This window comes from Pipistrellus hanaki, assembly GCF_964339955.1.
Source record: "Pipistrellus hanaki genome assembly, chromosome: 17".
Classification (NCBI taxonomy): Eukaryota; Metazoa; Chordata; class Mammalia; order Chiroptera; family Vespertilionidae; genus Pipistrellus; species Pipistrellus hanaki.
This window is the reverse complement of record NC_140519.1, coordinates 5794518-5804373: the sequence shown is the minus strand read 5'-3', so window position 1 is coordinate 5804373 and position 9856 is coordinate 5794518. Positions and strand designations below refer to the sequence as shown.

Here is a 9856-nt window from a genome sequence, read left to right as displayed (position 1 = left end):
CTACAATGTTCCCCCCTTTGAAGCCACGTGACTCTCCACAAAGCACCACTGGACAGATAGTTTACCCTACATGAACCGGGACCCTGGAGGGAACCGCAGGCCCTGGGGGCAGGGGGCAGAGGACAAAGAGGGCGCTGATGCTCCTACAATCACACCACCGGCCGGTAGCTTCCTGCCCTATGAGTTATCACCATGTCCCAACCCCAGCGTGACACAGCTCTGAAACGGCACCTACGCCGATGCTTTTATTGAGCGTTTACACTCGGCAATTTTTAAAATCACTGGCCCCGAGGCAGATCCTCTTCAACCCCCGTGTTTTCTTAGTGAGTGGGCATTCGCAGACCTGGCGGCGTTCTTCACACCCTTTTGAAGACTCGCCTGCTGACAACATTATTCATGGTGTGTTTCTGAAAGCAAAGAGGAGTCTGTTAGGGTAAGCGCCTGTGGCCCTATCCCCAGCCCGGGAGTCTGGGAAGCAGGCGGAGCCCGCGGGAGGCCTGCTTCAAGCAGGAGCACCTAAAGGGAACTCACCGCCACCATTTTCTCGTCTACGACTTGTCTTCTGATTGTTGTCTCCTTGCCAAGCCACCTTTGGACATGGACCAGTGAGTTGCCATCTAAGTTTACGACGCTCTGTGAATGATAAAGGAATCGGTCAGAAACAGCAGCTCACTACACTCTCACCGACACAAGACGACACTTTAATTTCCATTTTGAATTTTTCCTCCCGATTCCTCGCCTCAGTTCTGTTATAACTTAATACCGGCAGACTAGGGAAGCCTCCAGAGATTGTTCACTGAGCGCCCTCCTCCACCAGACAGATGGACCCCAAGCGGTGTGTGGAGAATTGTTTTCCTCTACGTGCTTTTAAACTTTTTATTTTTTTTACTTATATGTTTTTGTTAATTCTCACCCGAGGATATGTTTAAGAGAGTGGATGGGAGAGCAGGAGGGAGGGAGGGTGGGAGAGAGGGAGAGAGAGACATCCATGTGAGAGAGACGCATGGACTGGTTTTCTCTCACACGTGCCCAGACCAGGGCCTGAGATGGAACTGCAACCCAGGTACCTGTCCTTGACTGGGAAGTGAACCTGAGACCCTTCAGTTCTTGAACTGACGCTCTACCCACTGGGCACACTGGCCAGGGCTATATGCTTTTAATTTTTTATTTTCTCTAAGGTTTTACATATGTCTCCTTTTTCCCTGATTGACCGCCCGCCCCCCGCCCAGCTATTACCACCCCAGGCAAGCCCTCACCGCCCCATGTCTGTGGCCATTGGTTCTGCTAATGTGCATGCACACAAGGCCTTTGGTTGCTCTCTAACCACCAGCACCACCTTCCTACCGACAGCAAAGAGAGATCGTGAAAACAGGGTAAGGTTTGGGCCCTGTCAACCATCAGGATAATTTGCAAAAAGGTTGCCTTTGGAGATGTGCAGCATTAATGAGCTCAGCAAGATAATCGATCAGATTGGATACGAATGAACCTCGCCCATCCACCTTCTGGGCTTTTCCTGACGGGCAGGACCGGGACCGTCTGGGTCTCACCTTCACGTGCCGGCCGTCGGCTGTGGCTTCGTCAAACTCCTCCCCCAGCCTGAAGGAGATCTCGAAGCTCTTGAAGGAGGTCTCTGTCCTGATGCTCACCTTGTCCCCGGGGGCGCTGATGCGGATCCTGGGCTTCTCCGAGGCGGCCAGCGGCCGGATGGTGACGGGCACTCCTGCGGGGCAGACACAGCAGCCGCGTTTAGGAAGAAGTGCCAACCGGCTTCTTGGCAGCAACGTAAAAAGAGTGCGGGCTGCTGAAACCGGTTTGGCTCAGTGGTAGAGTGTCGGTCTGTGGACCGAAAGGTCGCAGGTTCGATTCCGGTCAAGGGCATGTACCTTGGTTGCGGGCGCATCCCCAGTTGGGGGGTGTGCAAGAGGCAGCTGATCAATGATTCTCTCTCATCGATGTTTCTGACTCTCTGTCCCTCTCTCTTCCTCTCTGTAAAAAAATCAATGAAATATATTTAAAAAAAAAAAAAAAAAGAGTGTGGGCTCCCGGGAAGTCCGGGGCTGTGCGGGGCTTTCCCCGTGCTCTCTAGGCCGCCGCTGGATGGGCGTGACCCGGAGCCAGCTTCCCTTTCTGACCCTAAAAGGACCGGGCCTCTGAGAGGATCAGATGGGGGTGGGGGTGTTGTGACCCTCGTTTCAGAGAGGAGGACGCGGTGTCACCGAGCGGTCGGGAGGCTCCTGCCAGCTCAGGTGTGTGGTGAGTAGCAGAGCGAAACGGAAACACACTTTTCTAATTGTTCAGAAACTTCAGAGAAGCAGGCTCAGCTGCAGCCACTGCTGCAGCCAGGGGGGGCCCAGCGGGAGGAGGCCGGGTACGAGGGCGACTGGCGGCCTGCAGGACCACCTGCCTTCTGGGCCCACCCCATGGTCAACGGAGAGCCTGGGACCCAAGTCAGCCCCAAAGTGGGCCCCGCCCCCATGCCCTCCACCTGCAGATGGACAACAGGCTGTGAGTCTGTGTGCACAGGAGACCACGCTGCACTGACAATGAGCGAACTCCTGCGACCTGGGCGCTCCTCACACCGGACGCTGAGCGGGAGGAGCCAGACACAGTCCACACCCTCTGGCAGAGGTCCCCGGGGCAAGGGGCCTGGGGGTCCCACCACTGCTGGTCTTCCCCTCCTCCCCGGCAGAGGCCTGTTTGGGGAGGCTGAGGCCCCAGGTCTGGCCCACAGGGTTGTGGTTGGTGAGGGGTCCATGCTGACCCTCCCTTTCCCGGGCCAGACCTAGGTAGACACCCCCTCCCCCAATGGAGACTCCACAGAGAATGGAGACATCCTCGGAGGCTCCAGAGCTGGCAGCCTGTCAAGAAGACCTGCCCCCCCAGGATGAACCCCGGGTTATGAAGACAAATCTAACCCCCACTCTGGCGACACTTTGTCCAAAAAGGCCACTGTTGGCATGAGGACCTCTGTGTCCCCTACACCCAGGCTGCAGCGTGCCTCCCTGTGAGACTGCCTTCCACTGGGCTGGAGGCCACCCTGGGGACCAGCGGCCACACACATTCCGGTGGCCCCGGACAGCTGCTGTGAGACCATTCCACCCTGCCCTCCGTCGGTCACACCCACCGGCGCACCCCTCCCCATTGGGGTCCAGACTTGTTTCATCACTGGGGTGAGGTGAGCACTCTCTGCTGATCCGGCCTCCAGAGCCTGGCCTTCAGGACCCATCCCTGCTCCCTCACTGCCTCCTGGTCCTCTCCCTCAGCACAGCCTGGGGCAGGAGGGGCCTGGGCGCCGCCTCCTGTGTGTCTGTCCACCAGCCACAGTGCTGCCCTCGAGTCCTGAGCCTGGAGCAGTGTCCTCCCACCCCCTCTGCTGCTTGTTCCCAGTCTTCCATGTGCGAGGTCCCCTTCCGCACCATGTTGGCAGCTGCTCTGAGGAACTCCTGCCACTTGGGGTCCAGTTTGGGTGACAGGACAGAGTCCTTCCTGAATCCCTGCTCTTGGACCCGCAGCTTTGCCGTCAGTAGCACAGCCGCCGCCCCGGCGGCCTGGGATCGCTACATTTGGGGACGTGCAGGGGGGCGGGGCATGTCTGCGGCTCCCCCCTAGTGTTTCTGCCGAAACAAGTGAGGCTCTCGAAACAAGTGAGGCTCTCGGTGCCCTCTTGGCTCGCCTCACCCCAACCAGGGAGCACTGGCAACTTCCTGCGAGACTGCCTCCCTGGCCCCCATTCTTCTGGTGTCACTTTTCTGGGTTTGACACGGGCCATGAGGTGTGCTCTAAACCCTCTGGTGGGCCTACCCTCTTTCTCCACAACCGCGTTCCTTAGACCAGTCCTGAGAGGCTACAGGCCTTCCGTGTGAATTCTGTGATCTCCACCTGCACAGTCCTGCGCCCTCTCCCCACCTCTGTCCTGGTTGTTTTCTGTGAAAATGGCTCAGTCTTGAACTGGCTCAGAGGACATGGGTCAGGAGTTGTGTGGGCAAGAGGGGGGTGAGAGCTGTTGGAGAACTGAAAATTAATTTTTTTCTCTTTAAATCCTACCTAATAAAAGGGTAATATGCAAATCAACCATACCTCTGCTACACCCATAAGCCATGCCCTCCAGCCAATCAGGAGCAAGTCTGTAAATTAATCCAACCAAGATGGCTGTGGCCACAGAGTAAGCAGGAGGCTCGGGTTTCCCTGGCAATGGAGGAAGCCTAGCTTTCCATATACCCTGGCTAGCTGTGGATTCCACTCAAGGCTATAAAGTTTCAATTATAGAAGATAAATAAATCCCAGATACCAGGTCCTCTGCTTGGGTCCCTGGGGGTGTGGCTGGCCTGCAAACCACCACAGGCCCCTCACCCAGGCCACCCCATGCCCCAAGAGAACCTCCACCCTGATCCAGGACACTCTTCAGGGCAAACCAGCCGGCCCCCACCCGTGCACCAGGCTTCTATCCTATCTAATTCTTCCTATATAATAAAAGAGTAATATGCAAATTGACCACCACTCCAACACACAACATGGATGCCCCCATGTGGTCAAAGATGGATGCTCCCATATGGACACAAGATGGCTGTCATAAGATGCCCAGCAAGGAAGGGCAGTTGGGGGCAATCATGCCTGCAGGGAATGGCAATTAGGGGGGACCAGGCCAGCAGAGGAGGTAAGTTGGGGGTGACCAGGCCTGCAGGGGAGGGCAGTTAGGGCCAAATAAGCTGGCAGGCTAAGAGTTAGGCATCAATCAGGCTGGCAGGGGAGTGGTTAGGGGGTGATCAGGCTGACATGCAGAAGCGATTAAGGGCAATCAGAAAGGCAGGCAGTTGAGCAGTGGGGAGTCAGCAGTCCTGGATCATGAGAGAGATGTCTAACTTCCCGTTTAGATCTGATCCTGGTAGGTAAATGAGCAGTCAGATATCCCTTGAGGGGTCCCAGATTGGAAAAAGGTGCAGGCTGGGCTGAGGGACACACACCCCATGCATGAATTTTGTGTACCAGGCCTCTAGTTTTTTATATTGTAATAAATATAGTGGAAACAACAACAAAAAGAATTTTAATACACTATTTTTCTTAAAAATATCAAGAAACTAGAGGCGCGAAAATTTGTGCAAGGGGCTCAGCCCTCCACTGCAACTGCAGCCCTCACTACTGCGGCTTCATCCAGAAGGTCTCCAGAAGGTCATTTGGAAGGTCATCCAGTCTAATTAGCATATTATACTTTTATTATTATAGACACAAAGTTCAAAGCGCCTAAACTGGCTAAAAGAACATGCCATGAAGTCCAAGCTCCTGTCTCACATGCAGGTTCAGTCCTGTCTGGCTGAGGGAAGAGGAGGTGGTAAACCAGACCAATCGGCTGAGAAGCCGGCCCTGCTGTTCAGATTGGGACCGTCCATCATCACACATGGCCCCTGCAGGAGGCATCGAAGAGCTGACTCCACACCCAGTGTTGATATTAAACTCATTTCACATTCAGACCGTGGGAGGACAAGACAGGTCTGACTGCCGGGAAGCAGTGCCGGCCGTGGTCCAGAGGAGGGCAGGGTGAGTTGTTACAACCGGGCTCCAGCACGCAGCTCATTATCTCAGTAGTCAATGGGTAATTGCACACCTCTATGGGTCTTACCTCACAGTTTGTGGGAGGTGAAGTGGGAGGACTTAGATGGTAAGTGGCACATAGTAGGTGCTCAGCTGTATGCTCTCTTGCCTCTGTCTAATCCAAGCTCCCAATCAGCACAAATGCTACTCTTGCCAGAAGCCCCAAGTTTCTTAGATGCCCCCAAATTTAAACTCAAAGCGGATGAGTCTATGAATGAGTGAAGAGATAGGGAAATGTGTTTCTTATTAGTCCCTGAGAAGTTAATACTGTGTATGCAAGAGAAACAAAGATTACATTATGAACACATTGACTTCTTACGATGCATTGATTACTTCAGCCAAGTTTTAAAAATTAGGTTAAAAAATTCTTTTATATATATTGATTTTTTTCAGAGAGGAAGGGAGAGAGATAGAGAGCTAGAAACGTCGATGAGAGAGAAACATTGACCAGCTGCCTCTTGCACACCCCCTACTGGGGATGTGCCCGCAACCAAGGTACATGCCCTTGACCGGAATCGAACCTGGGACTTTTCAGTCCTCAGACCGATGCTCTACCACTGAGCCAAACCAGTTTCGGCAGTTCTTTACTTTTATATACAGTTTGTTATTGCAAAAGAGGTTTCTCTTAATTATTTAAAATTACTAAATTAGATAGTAAATAATTACTGTTCTTCTAGCATTAGTAAAGAATAGTTTAGTTTCTATAGACTGGAGCCACTATTATACATGTTTATACAATGTGGATAAAAATGCAACAGGGGGTAGAGTTTACACTTCTGAGAAATAGCCAGTGGTGAGACATTTAATGAGGAAAGACGTTCCATTTTCTCAATAAAAATTTTGAAACTCTTCAAAATAATGTTTTGAAATATCTTCCACAGGTATCAGAACTCTAAAAATTAACCAACTGAAAACTGTTATTATTGCTCTTTTAACTTATAACTTAAAGCAAACCTTGAAACAAATTTAGTTGGTAAATTTAATTATAGATAGTTATTAGTGTCCATAAATTTGAAGCTGGGAAAAGCTACTTGATGAAATGATCAAGCTAAAGAGACAGTCTATCAGGGGATTATTTCCAAAATATTTTGAAATATTTCCATAAAGAATAAATGGACTTAAATACATGGATGATGACTATAAGGAAATACATGTGAGTCCTGTAGTCCCAAAAGAGACAATTATTGCTAATAATAGAAAAGGCAAAAGTAGCTATATAAACTTCGTTAATCTCAAGTGAACATACCTTAGGATCACAAATGAAAGAGAGAATTATAACAACACTCATGGTGAAGTACAAACCCAGCCCCATCAAAAGAGTATGACTAGGTTCCAAACCTTGCAATGGTATTTCTCACCCAGTTCTTTCAAGTATTCCTGGAAGTTTTCACTGGATTCCAGTTTCCAAGTTCCCAAGAAGGGCTCGACCATGATGGAGAGCTTGCTGAGGAGAGGCGCTCACACCCGGAAGCCAAGAAACATGGGCAATCCAGTGCTCCCCACATCTTCATTTACAAGGCACCCTCGTCATGTGACTTCTGGAATGGCCAATGGGCAGCAGCAAGACCAGGCACTGGCGTAGGCTCATTTTATCTACCTCCAAATTAAAGTGGAGAAAATTAACATGTAAGTTGAATTTAGGTCAACAATTATAGCGTCTAGCAAAGAGATTTATATGCCAGCTCACCTGATGTGTATAGCTCGTGGAATGGAAACAATCAAATAGAGATCAGCCTTTTGAATGAGTCCCTAGTCAACTCTGAAAGAAAATCCTGGCGATGACTAAGGAGCACCTGGCTGAGGTGTTTTCCCACTTGGTACAAGGACACCCTTGCTTGGCTGCACCTCAGGAGTTTTTTGTTTGCACATTGCCTGAGAACTCTATTCATTAAAATAGTATCTTCCTTTAAGGTTGATGAACTGATAGCAGTTAATGTAACTGAAATACCTACACTTGCTTGGAGTAAGGTGTGGGTTATTATTAATATTATCATTGTTCCTTATCAAGAGTAATTGTGGACTGGAAAGAAAAGTAACAATTATCATTGATTAATGTTCTGTGGTTTAAGCTCAGAAAGAGAGGTAGAGCTAATGCTTGGAAAATTCATTTTTTAGGCTTACAAAGTAAGGTCAGTGTTAAAATATATCACTTGAACTTGTGAGGGAAAGTTTTCTGGAGAAATACAGTATTTGGATACATGCATTCTAAAGACCAAGGAACCGGTTATTTAAATCTTTATGCAATGTGTCTAAAAGCATCTTCTGCAACCCAGATAATGGAGGTGGACCTTGCGGGTATATCTACACTAATAAAAAAGAAAGATGCAAATTGACAGTACCTTCATGACTCCCACCAGCCAATCAGAAGTGAGTATGCAAATTAACCCAACAAAGATGGCACTGAGTATGATGCAACCATGTGTGCCTATATGACAAAGAAAGAGGCTTAAGGAAATGCAAACTTTTAAGCGTAGAGTAAATGACACTGCCACCAAGAAAGAGCACACTTAATTTGGACTTTTCACAGTCGGTAAGGACACCTGTATTTTGTGTTTTATGATTCACATGATCTGATCATTTGAGTTGGGCCAATACAAACAAAAAGGCACTGTTGGTGTTGGTTGAGGTAATGAACTGAGATTTCAGATTTCAGATTTCTTTGCCCAAGTTCCCAGATTCTCAAAACTCTAGGATTAGTTTTGGGAAGGATCAGAGAAGAAAATATGTAAATACTCAGGAGGATTAAAATCAGATAGCAGTTGAAATTATAGCAATGGTTTTTGAGTTGGCAAATGAATCGGTTTGAAATTCATGTTCCTGGCCTCTGGCCAGGTGGACACAGACTGCTTATGTATTGCAGGCCAGGCTGAGGGATCCTTCCCCCTCATGCACGAATTTCATGCACTGGGCCTCTAGTTCAGCTATGAAAAGGAATGAAGTACTTATTCATGCTACAATGTGGATAAGTCTTGAAATCATTATGCCAGGTGGAAAAAGCCAGATATAGGAGGCCACATATGTATGATACCACTTATCTATACTAATAAAAGGGTAATATGCTAATTAGACTGGGTGACTGAACATCTCCCGGCCATCTGACTTCCTTCTGGACAGTTAGGGGATTACCAGGCTGACAAGGGGGCAGTTGGGGTGGTTAAGCCAATGGGGGGGGGGAGACTTTGGGGGTGGTCAGGCCAGCAGGGGCACAGTTAGAAGTGGCTAGGCCAGCAGGAGGGCAGTTGTGGGGTGACTAGGCTGGCAAGGGTGAAGTTACGGGGGCAACCAAGCCAACAGAGGAGCAGTTGGGAGGCGACCAGGCTGGCAGACAGGTGAGCAGTTAGGAGCCAGAGGTCCCAGATTGTGAGATCGGGCCTAAACCAGCAGTTGGGCATCCCTCAGGGGGTCCCTGATTGGAGAGGGTTCAGGCTGGACTGAGGGAAGTCTCCCCCCCCCCCTCAACCCCACTGGCTCCGTGCACAAATTTCATACACTGGGCCTCTTAGTGTTAAATATTCTTCAAAGAAGTATTTATTCAAACCATCTCTTTGGGGGAAAATTTTTTTTTAAAAGGTTGGCACCACAAGTTTATAACATAAATAGACTAAAAAATTTATTTTGATGAACACATATAAAGAGGAAATTTATAATGCAATTTATTCATGGGTGGAATAGTTACTAAAGTATATGGAGGGTAAAATGGGAAGCAAAACCCTAGAGTTGAGCCGAAACCAGTTTGGCTCAGTGGATAGAAAGGTCCCGGGTTCGATTGGTTTGCGGACTGAAAGGTCCCGGGTTTGATTCCGGTCAAGGGCATGTACCTTGGTTGTGGCACATCCCCATTGGGGAGTGTGCAGGAGGCAGCTGATTTATGACTCTCTCTCATCAATGTTTCTCTCTATCCCTCTCTCTTCCTCTCTGTAAAAGATCAATAAAAATATATATTTAAACAAACAAACAAACAAACAAAAAAAACCCAAACAATCCTAGAGTTGATTTCAGGAAACCAGGACACGGGCTCAAGATTAAGTGCCTTCCCAGCTGACAGAGTCCTCAGAGGTGATGCTCTAATGAAGAGATCTTGCCTAACCGGTTCTAGGTGTGCATGCATCTCTCCGGAAGACAGCAGACCTACATGGTCACTCGTGTTTGCCAGGGGGCGAGTGGGACAAGGCCTCCCATTAGTGGAACCACCCTTTCTCCAGCCCCCTTGCCATTGATGGATCCAGAAAGCAATGTGGTGGCCCCTTTTAGAACCCATAGGCCCATGAGA

General features: G+C 49.3%; 1 protein-coding gene across 1 annotated transcript; it reads right to left on the bottom strand.

The window, feature by feature from the left end:
* Positions 1 to 312: 312 nt before the first annotated feature.
* Positions 313 to 7035, bottom strand: LOC311612228 (fatty acid-binding protein 9-like). Its single transcript, XM_084865038.1, has 4 exons — positions 6945 to 7035; positions 1548 to 1720; positions 532 to 633; positions 313 to 407 (listed from the first exon to the last, which is right to left on the bottom strand). Exons 1-4 carry the CDS (start codon positions 7015 to 7017, stop codon positions 357 to 359), a joined length of 399 nt encoding a protein of 132 aa, XP_084721164.1. The 5' UTR covers positions 7018 to 7035; the 3' UTR covers positions 313 to 356.
* Between the last annotated feature and the right edge of the window lie 2821 nt (positions 7036 to 9856).